This window comes from Saimiri boliviensis, chromosome 3, assembly GCF_048565385.1.
Source record: "Saimiri boliviensis isolate mSaiBol1 chromosome 3, mSaiBol1.pri, whole genome shotgun sequence".
Lineage (NCBI taxonomy): Eukaryota > Metazoa > Chordata > Mammalia > Primates > Cebidae > Saimiri > Saimiri boliviensis.
Window position 1 is genome coordinate 62262458 of NC_133451.1, and position 24358 is coordinate 62286815.

At 36.7% G+C, this 24358-nt stretch overlaps 1 protein-coding gene across 2 annotated transcripts in view; it reads left to right on the plus strand.

Moving 5' to 3' along the window:
- Positions 1-24358, plus strand: part of STAP1 (signal transducing adaptor family member 1) — a 47011-nt gene that overhangs the window by 13870 nt on the left and 8783 nt on the right. The window contains exons 3-8 of one of the 2 annotated variants that reach the window (XM_003931891.4): positions 1818-1931; positions 3615-3671; positions 7228-7394; positions 9781-9909; positions 15730-15799; positions 18447-18543. In XM_003931891.4, the coding sequence (XP_003931940.3) occupies positions 1818-1931; positions 3615-3671; positions 7228-7394; positions 9781-9909; positions 15730-15799; positions 18447-18543 (634 nt within the window). The remainder of the gene's footprint in view (positions 1-1817; positions 1932-3614; positions 3672-7227; positions 7395-9780; positions 9910-15729; positions 15800-18446; positions 18544-24358) is intronic. The other variant, XM_074396218.1, reaches the window with a different exon arrangement.

Genomic DNA, 24358 nt, shown 5'->3' on the forward strand with positions numbered 1-24358 from the left:
AAATATACAATAAAATAAGTTATATTGGGCACAATTGAAAGAAACATAAAAGGAGATAAAAAGAACTCAAGAATGAGGCTAATTTAGCAAATATATATATATCTTAAAAACCCCGCTATACTTATTACAGGTGGTTGTTTCTACTACTAGAAGGCAAGTGCATTGCATATAGACAGTGGAAACTGACCAACCAACTTCTCAGAAGAAATTTTTTTTTTATACTTGGATAGGATAGGAATTTCTTAATAGGAATGCCATAATCAGTGGTGTGTAGTAAATGTTGAATGGCTTTCTAGAAAGAATTATGAATATATATGTACATAAATTCATTACAAATATTACTGATATAAACAGTGTATAGTACACAATTAGAAAAATACACAGTAGTCTTTATTGTAATGTTCATAATGACAACTGATTTTCACAGAATGCTTTCCTTTATTTTTGCCTAACTCTTGGATTGGTAACCAACTATTAAGATAATTCAATCATAATTTGACAAATAGAGATTGAAATGGTATTTAAATCTGCTATTTCCATAATAAATTTATTATCATTAAATATGATATTTGACATGGATATTATCTAATATTTTCATTTACATTAATGAGTAAAAAGAAAATAATGATTTATGTCAAAACATCATGTATTCGTTAAAATCAATGAATGTGAGCCATTTATTTGCCACCATGCCCTGCTAACTTTTGTATTTCTAGTAGATATGGGGTTTTACCATGTTGGCCAGGATGGTCTCGATTTCTTGACCTTGTGATCTGCCCACCTTGGCCTCCCAAATGGCTAGGTTTACCGTTGTAAGCCACTGCACCCAACCAAACGTCTTTAAAGTGTTTCTAAATAAAATAAAGACAAAGAATGTGCAAAAGACTGTATGTGTCCCTGAAGTATGGTACTGTTCGGCCTTTTGCAAAAAAAAAAAAAAAAAAAAAAATGCTGCCCCTGGACATCAACAAAATAATAAATCAAGCTTGATTTGTAAGGTTTATCAGTTTTCATGGTGTAAAATACTCGCACCATGGCTGATTTCGACTTATCAATATGATCTCACTGAACATATATTTGGGAAGAAAAGCACAGTATTATATGGTATTTTTCCCCATACAGAAATGAATATGTAAATTACCTTAAGAACATAGAGAACAGGAAATTTTAGAAATATAATTAGAATGTAACAAATTGTGTTTTAATTACTTTTTTTTTTTTTTTTTGAGATGGAGTTTTGTTCTTGTTGCCCAGGCTGGAGTGCAGTGGTGCGATATTGGCTTACCACAACCTCCACCTCCTGGGTTCAAGCGATTCTCCTGCCTCAACCTCCTGAGTAGCTGGGATTACAATCATGCACCAACATGCCCAGCTAATTTTGTATTTTTAGTAGAGATGAGGTTTCTCTATGTTGGTCAGGCTGGTCTCGAACTCCCAGCCTCAGGTGATCTGTCTGCATCGGCCTCCCAAAGTGCTGGGATTACAGGTGTGAGCCACTGTGCCTGCCCTAATTACTTTTGATTGGACTGTAATTTATTTATTGGTATGTTTATATAATTTAATTTTTAATAATGGCTGTGTTTAACAATGTGTTTACAAAATTCCTGAAAATTAACAATTGGCTTTTGCAAATCTGTGTGAGCCAGGTTCAGCATACCACCACATAATATAGTTCCACATGTCCTGTGGGATTAGGAAAACCAGGGTATCATGTAAAGTACTAATCAGTTGAAAGGAAGATATTACTTTGCTTTCTGCTAAAACTAATGTCTATTACCCGTGAAATCATGTAATGTTACCTTCCTTTATCTTTGCAGTATGTTGACAAATTAGACATAATAGACCTCACATCTCTTACTGACCAAAATTCAACTGAAAAAAACTGTGCAAAATTCACCCTTGTTTTGCCAAAAGAGGAAGTACAACTGAAGGTGAGTAAGGAGAAACAGTAGTCTGTAAAGGGTTGTGGTTAAAATAACATTCACGTCTTCACATCCAGTGGCTGAAGTAAAGAGAAATTACAAGAGAGGCTAAGTCTTATACTTTGTTAATATTTTTTCTTGTGTTTGGCCAAGAGCTAGTTTTTTTGAATTGGAATTTAAAAATACACGTTCACTTGTTTAGTATACAAGCACCATGAAACCAGATACTCCTGCCCTCTGACAAAGTCAGGGAGCCCACCTGGTGTTTGTTAAGGTCGTTCTTGAATCAGCATTCGAAATAAGCCAATGAAAGTCAACCAGTAACTACAGTAATAACATAAAGAGAACAACTTGCAATTAAATAAGATATGCTCAGAGACTTTTCCTGGGAGATTACTGATTGACCTTGAAAGCACTGGTCTTTAAACTTTCGTTTAATAGAAATCACCTGTACGAAGGAACTCAGATCCTCATCCTCCACCTCAAAACCTACATTTTAAGCAAGCTCCCCAGATGATTCACAGATATTATGGTGAAGAGCACAGGATTTGTGTCAGAAATTTAAGTTTGAATTTGGGTGGTTTTATTAGTTATCGATTCATGTGATTGTAGGCAAGTTACTTCGCTTTTTTGTCTCTTCGTTTTTTTCACCCAGAAGTAAGTCTTGCTCCGATGAAACCCTCTGACCAAGGCCTACCCGGACCACTATATTACAATGGCAACTTTTTTCTCCTTTCCTACCCGATATTTGTACTCCTACTCTCTCTAACCCTGCTGTACCTTTAATTTTTCTGATTTCTATTTGACACTATAAAATTTACTTTTATGTTTATTATTTATTGTTCCTGGCTAGACCCTAAACTCCGTGAGAACAAGGATTTTTGTTTTGTTCCCTGTTATAAACTAGTATGTAGAACAGTGCTTAGCACTTAAAGGTACTTAGTAAATATCTGTTAAATGAAGAAATCTGTAAAACAAACAAACAAAAATATAATAGGACCTTTTGTCAAGTTACCATGAAGATTAAATCAAGTAATACCTGTGAAGTGCTTAAATAGTAGCTACCACTGTAAGTGCTCAAAACATGTTGGCTGCAGTCTTGACCTCCCAGGCTCAAGTAGTTTTCCCACCTTAGCTTCTCAAGTAGCTGATACCACCACACCAGGCTAATTTTTTGTGTTTTTTGTAGAGATGGGTTTCACCATGTTGCCCAGGCTGTTCTCAAACCACCTTAGCCTCCCAAAGTGCTGGGACTACAGGCATGAGCCACCACCCCTGGCCTGATATTGTTATTATTAGTAATAACATAGTAATAGCATTTACAGATAAGAATTGGAAGTTTCTACTTCCAAATTTGGTTGTCTTAAATTTAAAGCCAGTCCATTTTAACTGTTAATGGAGAGAGTAACTGTGAATTAACATACTGCAAAAATAAGTTTGCTAACATTGAATTTTTTAAGTTGAGCAAATTTTACATGCTTATTTGTTTTAAGTAAGCAAACAGATTACAGCTATATATGTCTTCTGGAAAGAAAATAATATTGAAATATTTCATAAAAGTACACATTAATAGTTCTACGCCAAAAAAGAAAATGAAGTATTTATTTTATGCTCAGTCATAATTATTTATTTTATGCTCAGTCACTCATGTGTTTCCTTCTTGGCTTTATGTGCTTTTGTCTTCAACTTTAGACACAGAACACGGAAAGTGGGGAAGAATGGAAAGGCTTCATTCTTACAGTAACAGAGGTAGGATGCTCACTGCTTTTGGTTGATTCATTTTTTTTTTCAACAAATATTGCTGAACACCCTATGAACCATACAGAATGAAAATGGCTGAACATATACCAATTTAAAAAGACAGATCTAAACCTTTGCACTTACTTATGAAAGTTATATTTTTATCAGGTGTTGGAGAGGGAGAAAGTAAACAAGTAAACTGATGATCATTTCATATTGTGATAATTGTTATGAAGAAAATAAGGCAATTTGCTAGGGAGTAACAGGTGGTAAAGGAGATCTACTTTTTGGTCTTATATATTTGACTCAATAGTCCTTTGTATATTCTTATATTTGTAGCTAATACAGCATATTCAAAAATACTTTCCTCTTTCTTTCTTCCTTCCTTCCTTTTTCTTTTTCTTTCTTTCTTTCTCTTTTGTTTCTTTTTCTTTCTTTCTTTCTGTCTTACTTTATTTTTTCTTTCTTTTCTTTTTTTCTTTTTCATTTTTTTGAAATGGGTTCTCACTCTGTCACCCAGGCTGGAGTGCAGTGGCATAATCTTGGCTCACCACAACCTCCACTTCCTGAGTTCAAGCAATTCTCCTGCCTTTGCCTCCTGAGTAGCTAGGATTACAGCACCCACCAACATGCCTGGCTAAGTTTTTAAAAACTATATTTTTAGTAGAGGCAGGGTTTCATCATGTTGGCCAGGCTTGTCTCAAAGCCCTGACCTCAAGTCAGGCAAGATCCTCCTGCCTCTGCCTCCCAAAGTGCTGGAATTACAAGTGTGAGCCACCATGCCCAGCCTATGTGAATTTTTTTTTTTTTTTGAAACGGAGTTTCGCTCTTGTTACCCAGGCTGGAGTGCAATGGCATGATCTCGGCTCACCGCAACCTCCGCCTCCTGGGTTCAGGCAATTCTCCTGCCTCAGCCTCCTGAGTTGCTGGGATTACAGGCATGTGCCACCATGCCCAGCTAATTTTTTGTATTTTTAGTAGAGACGGGGTTTCACCTTGTTGACCAGGATAGTCTCGATCTCTTGACCTCGTGATCCACCCGCCTCGGCCTCCCAAAGTGCTGGGATTACAGGCTTGAGCCATCCGCGCCCGGCGTGAATTTTTAAGAGAAGACAAGTTGCCTCAAATTTTGTACTCTGTAAATGTTGTTTTGTGTTGTGATTCCAGATCAGAGTATATGAACATTTACAATATGCTGTTATTAAGAAAACTTTAGTAGAGAGGTGAGAGATGGTCAGGCGTGGTGGTTCATGCCTGTAATCCCAGCACTTTGAGAGGCTAAGGCAGGCAGATAACATGTTCAGGAGATCAAGACCATCCTGGCCAACATGATGAAACCATGTCTCTACTAAAAATACAAAAATTAGCTGGGCCTGGCGGTGCATAGCTATAGTCCCAGCTACTCGGGAGACTGAGGCAGGAGAATTTCTTGAACCCAGGAGATAGAGGCTGCAGTGAGCCAAGTTTGAGCCAACTCTACTCCAGCCTGGGTGACAGAATGAGACTCCATCTCAAAAAAAAAAAAAAAAAAAGAAATGAGAAAAGCTCAGATTGCATGTAGTTCAAACAGCTGACACATTACTTTTGAATCAAATAAACCTCAGTTTGCATCCTTTCCATAACTTACTAGCTGTGTGACTCTGGACTAGTTATTTAATCTTTCTGAGCTTGATTTTTTTTTTCCATTTGTATTAGGCCATTCTTGCATTGTCATAAAGAAACATCTAAGACTGGGTAATTTGTAATGAAAAGAGGTTTAATTGGCTCATGGTTCTACAGGCTACACAGAAAGCATCATGCCAGCATCTGCTTAGCTTCTTGGAAGGGCCTCAAGGAGCTTTTACTCCTGGCAGAAGATGAAGGGGAAGAATATATGTCACATGGTGAGAATAGGAAAGAGAGAGAGTAGGGAAGGAGGTATTTCACACTTTTAAATGACTAGATCTCACAAGAATTCACCCAGTAATATGAGAAAAGCACCAAGCCATGAAGGATTCATCCCCATGACCCAAATACTGCCCATCAGGCCCCACCTCCAACACTGGGGCTAATTGAACATGAGCTTTGGTAGGAACACATATCCAAACTATATCACCATTTGTAAATTGGGGATAACAATACCTTTTTTTTTTTTTTTTTTTTTTTTTTTTTTGAGATGGAGTCTTGCTCTGTCACCCAGGTTGGAGTGCAGTGGCTTGATCTTGGCTCACTGCAACCTCTCCCTCCTAGTTCAAGCAGTTCTCCTACCTCAGCCTCCCAAGTAGCTGGGATTACAGGAACATGCCACACTGTCCAGCTAACTTTCGTGTTTTTAGTAGAGACAGGTTTTACCATGTTGGCCAGGCTAGTCTTGAACTCTTGACATCAAGATATCCACCCTCACTGGCTTCCCAAAGTGCTGGGATTATAGGCATGAGCCACTGTGCCCTCCCGCAAAGCAATACCTTGTAGCATTTCTGTGAGGAGTTGCAATAAAACAAGTACAATGCTTGAGCTATAATAGTCAATTAATAAAAATATGTGTTTCATTAGGTATCTTCTCCCATTATTTAATTTTTTTCTAGTATATACGGAAATTGTTTTATTGGTTATTAGCTTAGTTATCTAAAATGTCTCTAAGCTTTTTTTATTGTGTATCCCTACTAGTAAATATTTATGTAAATTTTATATGTACTCATACACATATTAAAACATACATAATAATAGAAATTAGCAAAGTAGTAACCTTATAGAAAGTAAAGTTCTACTAATGTTTTCTTCACATACTCTAATGGTCTTTCTTGTATACCTCTTGGAAAGCATGCACCCCTTGGTGATAATCACACAAGGCTACCTCCAAATACAGACTTGCTCGTGTCACATACAACAAATATCCTACCATTCAAACTATACCTTCCAAGAGCACAGAGCTGGTCATAATGAGGTCAAAATTGAAGGTATGAATATAAATCAGAAGGACAAATATGGGTGAGTCAATCCAAAACACATCTCAAGAAAAGGTAACAACCACCACAAAACCAACTAGTAAGTAGAAATTCCAACTAGTAATTCTAACATGTAAATGAATGTTTGAAACACACCACAAACACACAATAGAGACCTCTGACTGCTGACCTTCAGTCAACGAATCAGCAGTTCCATCTGAATCCCATGTTGCCTTGTGGCTGGGGCAAATCATTTTGGATTACTTGTGAGAGAGTGAGGCACCTTGAAGGTGTTCTGGAACTTCCCTGGCATTGATGAACAAGTGAGCTCAGAATGAAAAATGTGCGGTTTGTTTTTACTTGAATCAGCTTGTAGTGCAAGGTGAGATGTTCTTTGCTTTGGGACCAAACCAAAAGGAAGATTCCTTGGAAGAAGGGGAGGCACTTTGTGCAGGTTGTAGTTGATCTAGAGGCAGTTCTGGGACACCCACCCTAGACTAAAATCCTCTATTTCTTATTCCCTACTCATCCATTTCTGTCAGGTAACTGCAGCCCTGTCGGACCAGAACAGGCTCATCTTTTCTAAAGTCGTAAGTTATTAAGCTGTTTTCTTACCTACCTACTCTTTTCATTGGTTTCAGCTGTCAGTTCCCCAAAATGTGTCACTCCTACCTGGGCAAGTAATTAAATTGCATGAGGTCCTAGAGAGAGAAAAGAAAAGGAGGATTGAGACAGAGCAGAGGACATCTCTGGAAAAGGAGAAGGAATCAACTGAAGACTATGTGGATGTACTGAACCCTATGCCAGCGTAAGTGCACAATGAACTGCAGTTTATTCATTCAGTTGTTGAAACTAATTTCCAACTATCAAGGAGAGTTAGCCACTTGATCGTGTTAAGCCAGGGACAATAAGCAGTCTTGGGGATAAACTGTATATCTCTGAGTACCTGCCACATTTCCTCTTCTATGTCATGATCAACAAAATGCAAATTTGAACCAACCCGCTTACCACACAGGAAATCCCCTTCCACCCACGTTTTTAGAATAAATAGATATTCTTTCCAGAGCTCACACCTAAATAAAAACTCCTATGAAGAAGGCAGGAAAATATATTTTTTTCACTATGCAAACTCTATGATTGACTGATTTTCTATCAGAAGATTATACCAATAAATTTTAAATATCTAGAATGTTCTATTCAACTGGCCAGTCGTCAATCAGTGAGTAGTCATTGAGCTTGTACTTTGACAACAGCCCTGGGTAAAATGTGTAAGGTGCTGGAAAATAGAGAGGTGCAGAAAATGCTAAATTCACCAACATCTTAATATATGTGTGTATACATAGATATATATATCTATAAATATAGATATATATAGATATATATATAGATATATAGGTAGATATAGATATAGATATATTTTTAAGACGGGGTTTCACCGTATTGGTCGGGCTGGTCTTGAACTCCCGACCTCAGGTGATCCGCCCACCTTGGCCTCCAAAGTGCTTGGATTACAGGTGTGAGCCACCATGCCCAGCCTTTTTTTAATGTTTTTATTTTATTCTATTTTTTTTATTTTTTTATATTGTCGAAAAGATTCTGAGCTCTTTCCTCCTGGAATCTTAGTGGTGTTGTCCTAAAAACTGTCCTTGTACTCTCTTTGACATAGAATTCTGTTGCATACTCTATCTGTACTATAGTCACTGAAACCTGCCAACCATCACATTTACCTGAAACCACTGGCAACTGACGGACTGATAGGTGAAAAGTCACAAAGACTGCTAATTTTTCTTTTTTCTCAATAAAACAAGTAATAAATGTTTATTATGTATAAAAGGTTAAAATAATTTCTTCTTCCACCACCACTCAGAGATATTTGCTATCAACATTTTAGTGTACTGATATTCTACCATATTTTTTGAGGGGCAGTTTTTTTTTTTTTTAAGACACTATGGCACTCTGTCACCCAGGCTGGAGTGCAGCTGTGCAATCTCAGCTCACCGCAATCTCTGCCTCTGGGGCCCAAACGATTACTGTCCCTCAGTCTCCTGAGTAGCCGGGACCACAGGCGCCTGCCACTGCACCTGGCTAATTTTTTTATTTTTGTAGAGACAGGGTTTTTTCATGTTGCCCAGGATGGTCGCAAACTCCTGAGCTCAAGTGTTCCACCTGCCTTGGTCTCCCAAAGTGCTGGAATTACAGGTGTGAGCCACCACGCCCAGCCTCCTACCAGATTTTTTCTATGAGGTATTTTTTTTTCTATGAATATGACTATATATTTTCTTGACTATAATATACAGGTGATCTGTATAGGTTGAACAATGGTTAAACGACTTTTTGACTTTGAGATAATGTAAATGCAATAGGCATTCAGTATAAACTCTGTTTTTTGAGTACTCATACAACCATTCTGTCTTTCACTTTCAGTATTCAATAAATTGCATGAGATTCAACATTTGATCATAAATAAGCTTTCTATTAGATGATTTTGCTCATCTATTGGCTAATGTAAGTGTTCTAAGCATTTTTAAGGTAGGCTAGGCTATGCTATGATATTCAGTAGGTTATGTGTATTAAACGCATTTTCAGCTTATAATATTTGCAACTTCCAGTGGGTTTATCAGGATATAATCCCATCATAATTCAAGGAGCATCTACATATTATAAAAATGAGAAGTGTTTAATTTTTTTCATATAAAAATAACAATGCCATAGAAAGACATATTATACCAAAAGAAGTGAGTTCAGACATGCGTAAATATCAGTTGTATAAAACGTAGACCATACAAGAGAAATACTTACATGTTTTATATCCCTGAAAGGAAATCCCCCAACAGATATTTATCCAAGAACCTATTTGTCAACTGAGACTGGAATATATTGTTAATTCTTGTAGATTTTCAAATGGTAATGCTGATTATATATTGATCAGTAGATAACTTTTCAGGTTCTCTTTGTATAAAAAGGCTTTGAAAGAATTAAGGAAGGAAGGCCTTAATGTTAACATACTCACAGTGGCATAGGCTTGTAATAATAGATCGCTGTAATTACATAATTGGAATAATAAAGCCAGAAGTTTTAAGGAAAGTTAACAACTGCAGCTCTCAAAGTTATTTTGGTAGCATTTTTTTTTTTTTTCAAGTAATGATCTTTGTCAGTTAAAAATAAATTTTGTTTTCTTAATCTCACCTCCGTAGATGTTTTTATACAGTGTCCCGGAAAGAGGCAACTGAGATGCTCCAGAAGAACCCTTCCTTGGGAAATATGATCCTAAGGCCTGGCAGTGACAATAGAAACTACTCCATCACTATCCGGCAGGAGATAGAGTATGTTTAATTTTTAAAAATATATGGAATTTTTAAAAGCATGGTATCACTTAATACACCTGCTATGTGTTTTGTTGGGGGCTAAAAACATGAACACAAGAATAGGTAGGGAATGTCATAAAACCAATAGTAAAGACTGAGCCAGTGCTAACATTTGCAGCAGGGAAGAAGAAGGAATAGCACATTATTTGGGTCCTGGATATAGTTGTATTGTTCATTCATTCAATTAAACAAATATTTATTGAGCAGCTGCTATATGTCAAGCAATACTTTGGCACTGAGAATACAGCACTGAAAAAAACAAACAACATCCCTGTTTTGGTTTGAGTTGCCTAGCAATAAAAATATAAAAAGCAAAACATCCTAGTTTCAATCTTCAGTGAGTTTACATTCTTATAAGGAGACATAGACTTAAACACATAAGCAAAAATATATGTGGTAATAAGTTCTACAGAGTAAAATAAAGCAGGATGAGAGAGATGATGTGATAAAGGGAGCACATTTTTATGGTTGCTGTTGCTTTAATATACAGTGGTCAAGGAAGACCTACTTTATTAACTGATTTAAGCAGAGAGCTGAAGGAAGTGAGAAAATAAATCCTACCAATATCTGGGGCAAAAGTGCTCCAGGCAGCAAGTGCATATGCTCTGAGACAGAAGAATGCTTGACTTGTTCAAGAAAAGAAAAGGGCTATTGTGACGGTAATGAAATGAGCAGAGAAAAGTGGTAGGAGAGGAGATTCCAGAGGTGGGGGTAAGGAAAGATCACTCAAAGCCCTGCAGGTCATAGTAGGGACAAGGGTTTTACTTTAAATGACATGAGAGGCCACTGAACTGTTGTCATAATCTGACTTACCTATTTAAAAACAGGCCATTTAGGAGCCTCTTTGTCAAAGTTACTAATTTCTTTCTGGCAAATGGTTTAACTTTGATAAAGTCAGTAACACTTAAATGCAAACGTTTTCTGTGTAGTTACAGTAGTTAGATCTTTCAATAGACTCCAGCTTTCAAAGTTTATGAGAACTTGCACTTCACTGGGGACTCTGGCTTAGTTAATACTTCCACAACTGATAATATAATTTAAATATAGAGATTTTGTCTTACATGAAAATATTCAGTCAATGACTTTCTTTAATATATACGCATAAACAGAACTTTTATTTTTGAATTTGCTATTCCTAGTGGGGATAATATTATCTTATTAAATTTTATACTATAACATATCTATCAATGAACCTATCTACTAATCCACCCCATAAACATCTATAATTCTAAATATGAAGATATGTATGGTGAATAAAGCAGTTAAAAAGAAACAACTTCCAGAGACAAATTTAAAAACATGGCATTATGGCTACATTGCTAGTGTGAACCACAGACCAGTAAGCTTTATTCACTTGCTGTAAACAGATATTTGTCTTTACACACTAGTCATGGACACTGAACATATGGCAAGAATGTTAGATGGTAAATCAGATCATGGTTCTTTGTGTAAAGAAATATGTGTGTGTGTAAATCTCTGTGTGTATATTTCCACAATGAATGTCTGTCAACTTAAACTCGTGGTTTCATTATGTTTTGTTTATTATAAGCTAACATTTGAAGTTATTGGATTTTCAACTCTATTGAAATATGGTAGAAAATAATAGATATTTCAGTTACAACCTAATTTGATTTATAATTTAATTGACTATCTTGAAACAAATCCAAAAGAAATCATTTTTCTTATTGTTATAACTGCCATTAAATATCAGTGAACTTAGGATAATTTGTAGGAGAAAAGTGGATTTTTCTCTATAGTATATCCCAATCAAGAAGTTTGTCCTTCTTCAGGATTTTGGAAATTGTTTATCCCATAAACTACAGCATATACTTAACCATTTACTTCCACGTTTAAAAATAAGAGGATGTATTGAATTAAAAATAAAGAGATAATTTTTAATAAAAACATAATCTAAATGCTTAAAAGTATAATTAGATCACCAAAGAGAGTGATTTTCTTTTCCTTAATATTATTCCTTTCTTGGTCAGATTGAGTGGTTGATCCACTTAAATGTGACCCCTGTCTTACTATTCTGCATGAAATGAACAAAATATAAAGATCTGTTAGCTCCTTAAAGACTGCATAGTTCCTGCACAGAGAAGCCTGATCCCTTTTAAGGTAGTCTAGATTGGTCCAACTCTTTCATTACATTTTCTATACAATTAACTACAAGAAATGACTGTTTTCTGCTACAGATGTGGTGTGTGACTAAACTATGAATTTCTGTACTTAGGATATAAATGTCGTGTCACAGTTTTTACTCACAGTTTTATTGTATTTAAGTTGTATGTTAAACTAATAAGAGAGTCTGGAAAAGGAGTTCATATCAAAGTTGTATAAGTCTAAATTTAATAAGCTCACTTGCAGTTTGAATTTATTTATATAGGAATTCATGCTTTTGTGAGCCGATGGTCATCAAAACTTACAACATTTTATAAAACTAATTGCTCTCCCCCTACAAAAGTTTATATTTGGAAAACAAGAAGTATAGTGGTTAAACTAAAGCATTCTAACACTTGAGTCAGTGTGTACTTATTTAGGCTTTGAGAAATAGTTTATACCTGGAAGTGGCTAAGAAAAATTCATTTGTGTTGCACAAATTTTCTTTATATGCCAGATCCATCTATGATGTCAAGATTTGTTAAATGTATTCTCTAATGCATCGAAACAGGCGTTTCAGAGTACCTGAATTTAATGTCTTCTATTTAACAGGTCATTTAATTTTAAAGGATAACAATTGTATAGAGTATTAGATTTTAGCTTGTTATATACTGCATGACTTAATGTAAAGAATTTGGTAGAAACCTCGGCTATTAGGAAGCACCTGTGTTACCCACAACACCAATTCATTCTCTCACAGGTTATGGGAGAAATGTTCAGTCATGCAAGTTAGATGAATGTGTTTGGTAAAACACTAGCTGAAAAGTACAAGTTGGTTTACAAAGCAGTACATAAAAATAAAATTATCTCCATCTGTTCACAAAGCAGCTGTGGAAGGAAAGACTGTTGTTCTCAGGAATAAACAAAAGCCATTCAATGCCAAATTACCAGATGACTCTTGTCTCAGTGTAAACTATCATCTACCTTTACCCAGCCCAGTGGTGCATGAATTCATAAGACATAAAGCTGTTCTTACAACAAAACGTCATGGCTTGGTTTGGCTTTCTTGAAAATGTTTTGACTAGGTACCAAGTTAGTAGTATGGAAACTTTGGAAAGCAATTAGCTAAGGAAGCGGTAGGAAATATTACCCAAAATTGATTTCTTTGCAAAAATTGAGGTCAAGGCTAAGAACAAGTATTTATAACAACATTTAAGGGAACACCTTTCTTAAAACAAAAGACCTGTGACTTCCATTTTGAGGTCAGCATCAGGAAACTTTAATATAGCAAATTCCATCAATCTTGTTTTTTTTTCATCTCTATTTCTTTGGAAAAGCCAAACAAGACAGAATATGAAAGAAAAGCAAAAGGTCTAAAAAGAGAGTCAAAACCTAAGCAACTTCAATGGATTTTTTTCCCACCTTTTTCTGTTTCAGACTTTCATCATATTAGTCAAAAGTCGAAGATACCTTTTGACCTTTGCCACTTTTCCTCCCACAGCTTTGCCATGAATGATGATAATGATGATGATATGATGGCTTTTAATAACAACAATTGTTGTTCCCGTTATAGGGTACCATTTGTTGGTCCTATGTTGAGTGCTGGCAAACATTTCCTTCAGGCACAAAAAAAACTTTGAGACAGACAGTATTTTCCATGTTTTACAAACGAAGGGGATGACACTCACAGAAACTACTACATTAAAACAATACATTTAAGAAGTAGTAAAAATGGTTATAATTTACAGAGTACTTAAATGTACCAGACACTGCACTAAGGGCTTTGCAAACATTAACTTACAGCAGCCCTGTGAGGCAAGGCATCACCATCTCCATTTTACAGATGAAGACAATGGAGGTTCAGATAACTCACATGACAGAATCAGAATTTAAACCAAGTTTTCTTTCAGTCTTCCAAGGAACAGTAATCCCTTATTTAATGGGAATACAGGCATTCTAATAGAAACTTTAGAGTTTTCAAAAGTAACTGTCTGATTATGAAGATCTTTTTATAATGAGGTAAAGATAAAGCCAGATACAACCACCCCAAAAGGGTACTCTGTAACCTTCTGTGTCCACAGTGTTTCCTTCATCAACTTGTAACTGATACCTGAAGTTTCCGCATTAAGGAATACTTTCTTTTAGGAAGGGAAAAGGCTGGTTAGGTTTTATTCCGTGGTTTGAAAGTAGGTTATTGGAATTTATGAGCTGTTTTCCATTGTGATTTTCAATAGAGAGGTGATTTTGATTAACGGTGGATGAGAAGAGTCTCCTAAATAGAAGACTTCAGTTTCAGTCCTAACTGAAAATGGAAGGAGAATAGATTTTTTAAAAAGAAGGTAGAAAGGCTCTGTGCCTAACTTAACATGATGAACACTTCTGTTTTAGACAGCTTCTATACATAGGAAGCTGTTTAATTAGTGTCATTCAAGCAAATGACAATATAATAAATGCTGTTAACTTGTCAACACTGGAAAAGTTTTAGTCCTAACATTCTTGCCATTACAAATCAAGGGAATTCAAGACGAACATACTCTGGTTCAAAACTAATTGAAAGGATATTGACTTCTGATCTCAGTATAAATTTGCTTAGTTCTAGCAGATAACATTATTAGATGGGAGGGTCCTATTTTTTTTTTTTTTTTTTTTTTTGAGACAGGGTCTTATTCTGTCGCCCAGGCTAGAGTGCAGTGGCACAATCATAGCTCACAGCAGCCTCGACCTCCTGGGCTCAAGTGATTCTCCTACCTAACACCTGAGTAGCTGGGACCACCATGTCTGGCAAATTTTTAAAATTTTTTTTGTAGAGATGGGGTATCACTATTTTGCCCAGTCTGTTCTCTAACTCCAGGGCTCAAGCAATCCTTCTGCCTTGGCTTCTCAAAAGTTCTGAGATTACAGGTGTGACTCCACCCATCCAGCTCCTAAAGCTTTAAAAACTCAACTTCATAAATATTTATTGTGTGCCTAATGCTAGAACACAAAGATGAATAGGATATTCTTCTTGTTCATAAGCAGTTCATAATCAATAAAATAACCATGTAGTCAAGTGGTAATCATTCTGAGTGTATGTGACTATAGAAGAGGAAGACATTACAATTCATGTATTATACTCATGTTCTCATCTACATGTTCATATAGTGCCTAAGACCCAGTATTTTCCATCTCTCTAAGTAAGCTCCAAAGTTAGCAGATATTCACAGCAGTATATGAGCGAATATGAATAACAGCTATTGAGTGCCTTCTGGTTGGATTAGTGATAATGTAGAGTAGAAACCAAAGTACTTTTAATAATTCTTCCTACTTCTCTCTTAATATGGAGAATATATATCTGATTTTTATATACCTATATAGAATTTTATGTTGTTTACTTTCTAGGTTATTGACATTAAATAAAATTATTTCTACCTGAAAGATTTTTAATTCTTGATTCCTGTTTTTCTCTGTTGATTCTTTCTCATTCACCCACTCAATGACCTAGATTGCCTATATTTCTACTGAGTAGCCCCAAAAAAGACACTGCAAACCACCAAGGATTTTTTATTTATTTTTTTTTTTTTGCCAAATTACAGTCATGAGAACATAGATTGATTATACAGGTGATATTTTATATTTACTTTAGTTTGCATGTACCCAATTATATAATAAAATGGAGATTTAACATTTGTTTCATTGTAGTATGCCAAGAATCAAGCACTACAAAGTGATGAGCGTAGGACAGAACTACACTATTGAACTGGAAAAACCTGTAAGTAGCTATTTTTGTTGTTGTTGATGACCTTCCTCCTAATTCCTTATAGCCTCCTAGTGCTGTCAAAATAAATAAATAATAAATAAATAAAAATTAAAACCAGTTAAGTTAAGGAGCCCTGAACATGGCAGACATACAGGGTGAAAAGAGAGATTCAAGAATAGGTGGGTGAGGCAGAGTAAAAGACAATTTGCTTCTAAAAATTCTTTCCACTTTTCTTTCTCTGCAAATCTTTGCAGAGAAAAATTTGCAGAAAAAGAAAAGTGGGAATAATTTTTTCAGGGAAAGAAAGATATTTTTGTTAAACATTCTCCCATTATAAATCTTCAAATATGTTTATTTCTAATGGGAAGAAATCTGTAAATGCCTAATCCTCTAATACCTGTCATGCTGAAGTTAAGAAATCCTCTCTTAGTAGCAACATAGTAGTGAAGAAAGGATTTCTTATTTGTCTTCAGCTCTTCTCTCACCTTAGCTGACTTATCATGGGGCTAATGATATAGCTAAGTGCTTGACATATATCATCCAATGTAATTGTTATTGTTACCCTGAGGTAGATACTGTTAAGCCTTTTATACAAGTGAGATAATTGGTATTTACACTGTTCTGCATTAATGAGAATGTGGTGATGTGGCCTATGTTTCAGGATGCTGAAAAAGAGACTATATATAGTTCTGTGATTTTAGGCTGAAGTAATAGGAAGATTGAGTCAGGAAAGATGTCTCTGGATATCACTTAAATAGAACTAGTGGGTCTTGAAGATATTTATATTTACCTAGTTCCTCTGCTTCTCTGGGCCCATGGTGTTGAAGAAATAGAAAAAGGAACAGTGTGGTTGAATTTCTTATATTTTGGTCATAATTCTTAGAGAGCAAGGCAGCTGCTGATTCATACAGAACACTTACGTCTTTGCCATAAATGCCTCCCAAAGCTTCTCGGTTCTCAGATCCATTCCTGACTGGACTTTTAAAATAAAATTCAATAAAGAAGGCAGAGAACTAGATTGCTAAAGGATAATTCAAATAACTAAGTGACTAAAAGCAATGGACAAGGAATAATAATGTGTCATCTTTGTAACTGGTGAACTGGGGTTCATTTCTGTCATTAGTTCATACAGTCTGCAGTATAAGGAAAACTAACAGCCTGGATTATTTTTTCATTTTTCACCCTCCACAGCAATACCCCTCAAGCCCTCAATGAGGTTGCATTTTTGTGAAATTCGTTTTAGAGACAGGCATCTTGCTATGTTGCCCAGGCTTGAGCACAGTGGCTGTTCACAGGTGCAATCATAGTGCCAGCCTGAAACTACTGTGCTCACATGATCCTCCTACTTCAGCCTCCCGAGTAGCTGGGACTAGAGGTGCGTGCCACTGTGCCTGGCTCAGTAATTCATTTTCCTTTTCAAGGTTATTTGGTATAGTCTGGTATATTTAATCTGATTTCACTTGTATAAAAATATTAGTTTGGGGTAGAGACACATTTTATCTATTCCTAGACAAGCAAATTATCCTGTTACAATAAAATATTACAGTGCTTAAATTCTCTGGTTTTAAAGGTTATTTGCTTTAAAGCAGAAGAAACGAACTATAGCTAACTTAAGCAAACATAAATTTATTATAAGAACATAGAATGGCTCACACGTGTAATCACGGCATGTTGGGAGGCTGAGGCAGGTGGATCACGAGGTCAGGAGTTCGAGACCAGCCTAGCCAACATGGTGAAACCTCGTCTCTACTAAAGATACTAAAAATTAGCTGGGTGTGGTGGCACACACCTGTTAATCCCAGCTACTTGGGTGGTTGAGGCAGGAGAATAGCTTGAACCTGGAAGGCAGAGGCTGCAGTAAGCCGAGATAGTGCCATTGCACTCTAGCCTGAGCAGAGCGAGACTTTGTCTCAAAAAAAAAAAGAAAAAAAAAGAACATAGAATGACTGGAAGGATTGCAAACCTTCAGGGACTAGAAAGCAACTTGTGCTAAGAACCATCTGATTAGGAAAATGCTATCCTTCTCTGTTCTTCTACTCAAGTTCAAATTTCAGAAAGAAAGTATTTTCTGGCCTAACTTGAGTCACAATCTTTTGCTCCCCCTTTTAGAACAGGGTCTTACCCTGTCACCCTGATTGCAGTGCAGTGGCACTATCATAACTCAAGCAGCCTCAAACTCCTGGACTCAAGGAATCCTCCTGCCTCTGCCCCCTGAGTAGCTGACAGTACAAGTGTGAGCTACCACACCTAGCTAATTTTTTCAGTTATGTAGAGACAGGATCTTGCTATGTTGCTCAGGCTGGTCTGAAACCCCTGGTCTCAAGTGATCCTCCCACCTGCACTTCCCAAAGTGCTCAGATTACAGGTGTGAGCCACACCTGGCTTACATTCTTATGCTTTAATTGAAGGAGAGCAAGGTACATAACTATTGTCCACCAGATTGTCTTCAATGGGAAAGGAGGTAATTCCTCAACAGAGAATGGACACATGGTCATTTAAAAAGGAGAAATAAGACACATGCATATAGAAAACTATGGTCATACAGTAATCCATTGAAGTGAAGTAATGACAGTAATCTCCACTAGATTCCAACTGAGCCTTCTCTTACTCCATTTTTAACAGGTGACGCTGAGTTTTCTCTCACTCTCTATTCATACAGGTAACACTTCCAAACCTTTTCAGTGTCATTGATTACTTTGTGAAGGAGACTCGAGGAAATTTACGGCCGTTTATATGTTCAACAGATGAAAACACTGGTATGTTCTTCACTTAATTGCTATATTAAAGGAAACAAAACACAATTCCCAAAACTCTGCATATGATTTGTAGTACCAGCCAGGCAGGAACTGTAGTTTAGCCTTTAAATTTGTCCATTTAGAAATCATTTTGTCATTCAGTCTATAAAAACAGGAAAGTACCAGTATGTATTGTGAATAGAGTATGGGTGCATTCTAAGGAATGAAAAACCCTGAGGTATGTATTATCACGATAACTTTATTCTATCATTCTACTCAGCTTTATCAAACAAAATTAAAGGTAAGAGAAAACCATAATCATGTAAGTTAATGGAAACTAAATGGAATTTAAAGGTATAGTCCATCAACAAAGATGCTTAATACAAGATAAAATGAATGAAGATTAAGAAGAGATGGTGGGAACTGGTGATTAGCCAATAGATGACTTGAGAGAGAAGTTTTATTCCACTATGAAGGCAGAAGTCAGATTGCAAAATTACAAGGAATGAGTGGGTGGTGAGGAATTACAGATAAAGACTGTAGTTACGACCAGCTGCAGAATTTGCCAGCCCCTTGTTCATAAATTAATAATTCCAAAAACAGTTATAGCAAACCATTAAACCGAGCATGAAACCCTATGCAACTGCACAGTTTACACACCCCTGAAACTGCCTCTCTTTGTAGTCCAATTTCTGTCAGAGCAAGCCAGGATGAATGTAATAGTCTCTCTATTCTATGCAACAGTTCTTGGTAGAACTGTTGTTGTCACTGGCAAACTGTAAGCAGAAGAGAGAAAATATTTTCAGCTTGTTTGGATTTAGTTATCAAAAACAAGTCCCTTTTCTTACAGATTATGAGGGAAAGCAACCTTATTTGGCTACCTCCATCAGAGGCGTATTTGGATAGTCTCATTAATTAAAAGGAGAGTAAGTTTAAAAGTCCAAGTTCTTAAAACATTATTATGAATCTTGTGATGCCAAATAACAACAGTAACCAAAACACAGAATCTCAGGGTCTGAGTGAACTTTACAAAATTATATTATCTTATCTGTTTAGAACTCACCTGCACACTCAGTACAGGAAACATCTCTAAGATACGACCATTCGGCTTGTTTGTGAATTGTGAATGTAAGAGGGCTTACATTTGATTTTTGAAGCAGCACAGTTCACTTCTGGACAGTTCTCATATTAGAGAATTCTTCCTTGATATTGAGTCTGAAGCATTCCTTCAACGTCTACATATTAATCCAATTTCTGGCTTTGAAACAATATGACTTAAAAGCCCATCAAATATTTTAAAAATGTCTGCAATGTCTCCCCTTAATTTTTTACTCTCTGGCATCTGAATTATTGGTTCCTGTATGTCTCTCACACTCATCTTTGATATTCTCTTTATCTTATTATTAAATATCTCACTTAAAATATAACCTGAATAATAATGTTGAGCACTTTTTTCTGTGTTATTTGCTATTTATATATTTTATTTGGGAAAGTATCTGTTCTTTTGCCCATATTTTTTTATTGGGTTGTTTTTCCTTTCATAGTTAAGTTTTGAGAGCTCTGAACATATTCTGGATACAAGTTTTTCTTTTTCTTTTTGGCTGGTATATGATTGGCAAGTAATTTCTTAGTCTGTGATTTGGCTTTTCATTCTTTTAACAGTGTCTTTTGGAGACCAGAGTTTTAAATTTTGCTTCTGTAGATTGTACTTTGGTGTTGTACCTGAGAACTCTGCCTAACCTAAAAATCACAAAATTATTTTCCTGTTTTCTTTTAGAAGTGTTGTAATTTTATATTTCACATTTAGATATATGATACATTTTGAATTTTTTTTAAACTGGGAAGGCTGAGTCACAGCTCATTTTAGTTGCATTTAGATGTGTAGTTGTTCCAGCCCCATTTGATAAAAAGATTATCCCTCCAGACAGGGCAACCCACATATATAATCCCAGCACTTTGGGAGCACAAGGCAGGAGGATCACTTTACAAGCAGCCTGGGCAACATAGGGAGACGTCATCTCTCCAAAAAAAAAAAAAAAAAAAAACCTGGGTATGGTAGCAAATGCCTGTGGTCCTAGCTACTTGGGAGGGTGAGGCAAACAAAAGTTCAAGGTTGCAGTGCACGATGACTGTGCCAATGAATGCACCCCAGCCTGGGCAAGAGAGAGACCCTGTCTCCAAAAAATTAAAAATAAACATAAATGGTTCTTTCTCCACTGAATTGTCTTTGCAACATTTGTAAATATCCATTGACCATATTTGTATGGATTAATTTCCAATGATATATATTCCTACCGTCTTGCCACAGTTACTATAACTTTATAGTAATTATTAAAATCAGGAGGATTACTTTGTTCCTTTTTTTTTTAATTCCAAATTGTTTGGACTAGTCTAGTTTCTTTGCCTTTCAATATAAATTTTAGAATCAGCTTGTTGCTATCCAGAGAACAATCCTCCTGAGACTTTGACTGGATTATGTTGAATCTGTTGATCAGTTTCGGAAGAACTGACATCTTCATATTGAGTCTCCCAGCTGAGGAATGCAGTATATACTGGTACATTTGGGCTGTCCTTGATTTTTTTTCACAGTGCTTTGTTTCAGCATACAGCATCTGCACATACTCATTTTGTTTTATATCTACTTAATTTTTTGTTGCTAGTAAATGCTATTCTGTAAAATTTGAATTATAATTGTTCTAATGGTTTGGCTCTGTGTCCCCACACAAATCTCAAACTGTAATCCCCAAATGTTGAGATATGGACCTGGTGGGAGGTGATTAGATCATGGGGCTGGTTTCCCCCATGCTGTTTTCCTGATACTGAGGGAGTTCTCATGAGGTCTGATGGTTTAAAAGTGGCCATTTCCCCTGTGCTCTCTCTCTGTGTTTTGCTACCTTGTGAAGGCATGCTTTGCTTCCCCTTCACCTTCTGTCATGATTGTAAGTTTCCTAAGGCTTCTATAGCCATTGGGAACTGTAAGTCAGTTAAACTTCTTTGATAAATTACCTAGTCTCAGGTAGTATCTTTATAGCAGTATGAAAACTGACTAATACAGAGAATTGGTACTGGCAGAGTGGGGTACTGCTATAAAGATAACCTGAAAATGTGGAAGTGACTTTTGGACTAGGTAACAGGCAGAGAGTAGAACAATTTGGAGGTCTCAGAAGAAGACAAAGATGTGGGAAAGTTTGGAACTTTCTAGAGACTTATTGAATAGTTTTGACCAAAATGGTGATAGTGACATGGACAATGAAGTCCAGCTGAAGTGATCTCAGATAGAGATCAGGATCTTGTTGGGAACCGGGGTAAAAGTCATTCATACTATGCTTTAACAAAGAGACTGGTGGCATTTTGCCCCTACCCAAGAGATCTGTGGAACTTTGAACTTGAGAGAGATAATTTAGTGTATCTAGCAGAAGAAATTTCTAAGCAGCAAAGTGTTAGAGATGTGACCTGTTTTTTGTTTTTGTTTTTGTTTTTGTTTAAAGCATACAGTCATATGCATTCACAAAGAGATAGTTTGAAATTGGAACTTATGTGTAAAAAGGAAGCAGAGCATAATCATTTGGAAAATTTGCAGCCTGGCCATATGATAGAAAAGAAAACCCATTTTCTGGGGAAGAATTGAAGCTGTCTGTAGAAATTTGCATAAGTAATGAGAAGCCTAATGTTAATCACCAAGACAACGGGGAAAATGTCTCCAGGGCATGTCAGATTTTCAAGGCAGTGGCTTCCATCACAGGCCTGGAGGCCTATGAGGGAAAAATGGTTTCATGGGCTGGACCCAGGGCCCCACTGCTTTGTGCAGCCTCAAGACATGGCATCCTGTGTCCCAGCTGTGCCCGCTCCAGCTGTGGCTAAAAGATGTTGAGGTACAGCTCAGGTTGGTGCTTCAGAGGGTGCAAAACCCAAGCATTGGTGGCTTCCATGTGGTGTTGGGCCTGCATGTCCACAGAAGATAAGAATTGAGATTATGGAACCTCTGCCTAGATTTTAGAGGATGTATGAAAATGCCTAGATGTACAGGTAGAAATCTGCTGCAGGGGTTGAGCCCTAATGGAGAAACTCTACTAGTGCAGTGCAGAGGGGAAATGTGGGGTTGGGGCCCCCACACAGAGTTCCCACTGGCTCTGTCTAGTGGACCTGTGAGAAGAGGACCACTATGCTCCAGATCCCAGAATGGTAGATCCACCCACAGTTTGCACCATGTGTCTGGAAATGCCACAGGCATTTAATGCTAGCCCTTGAAAACAGTTGTGGGGCTGTACCCTGCAGAGCCACAGAGGCAGAGCTGCCCCTGTCCTTGGGAGCCCACCCTTTGTCACAGCATTCCCTGGATGTGAGACATGAGTCAAAGAAGATTATTTTGGATCTTTAAGATTTAGTAACTGCCCTGTTGGATTTCAAGCTTGCATGGATCCTTTGTTTTGGTAAATTTCTCCCATTTGGAATGGCTGTATTTACCCAATGCTTGTATCCCCATTGTATCTTGGAAGTAACTAACTTGTTTTTTATTTTACAGGCTCACAGGCAAAAGGGACTTACCTTGTCTCATATGAGACTTTGCACCTGGACTTTTAGGTTAAAGCTGGAATGAGTTAAGACGCTGAGGGACTGTTGGGAAGGCATGATAGGTTTTGAAATGTGAAAAGGACATGATATTTGGGAGGGGCCAGGAATGATATGGTTTGGCCCTGTGTTCTCACCCAAATCTCATCTTAAATTATAATTCTCAGGTGTTGAGGGAGGGATCTGGTGGGAGGTGACTGGATCATGGGGCAGATTCCCCCATGCTGTTCTCATAATGAGTTCTCACAAGATCAGGTGGTTTAAAAGTGGCAGTTTCCCTTGCACTCTCTGTCTTGGCTATTGTGAATAGTGTTGTCATAAACACAGGAGTACAAATATCTCTTTAGTACACTGATTTCCTTTCTTTGGGGTATACACCTAGCAGTGGGATTGCTGGGTCATATAGTAGTTCCATTTTTCTTTTGTTGAGGAGCCTTCATTACTGTTCTCCATAGCAGCTCTACTAATATACATTCCCATTGTCGGTGTATGAAGGTTCCCTTTTCTCTGCATCCTTGCCAGCATTGGTTACTGCCTGTCTTTTGAATATAAGCCATTTAAACAGCGGTGAGATGATATCACACTGTAGTTTTGATTTGCATTTCTCTGATGATCAATGATGTTGAGCACCTTTTCATATACTATTTGTATGTCTTCCGAGAAAAGTCTATTCAGGTATTTTGCCCATTTTTAATTGTTTTATTAGTTTTTTTTTTCCTATTGAGTTATTGAACTCCTTATGTATTCAGGTTATTAATTCCTTGTCAGATGTGTAGTTTGCAAATATCTTTCCCCATTCTGTGGGTCATCTCTTCACCTTAATGATTGTTTTTTTGTTGTTGTTGCACAGAAGCTTTTTAATTTAATGTGATCCCATTTGTTCATTTTTGCTTCAGTTGCCTGTGCTTGTGGTGTCTTACTCAAAAAAATTCTGTCTAGACCAACGTCCTGGAGAGTTTCCCCAATGTTTTCTTGCAGTAGTTCCATAGTTTCAGATCATGAAGGGATGTTGAATTTTATCAAATGCTTTTTCAGCATCAATTGAAATGATCATATAATTTTTGTCCTTCATTCTGTTAATATGATGCATTACACTGATTGATTTACATATGTTGAGTCATCCTTGTATCCCAGGGATGATAAATCCCACTTGATCATGTTCAATGATCTTTTTAATGTGTTGTTGAATTTAGTATGCTAGTATTTTGTTGAGTCATTTTACATCAATGTTCATCAAAGATACTGGGCTGTAGTTTTTAAAAACGTC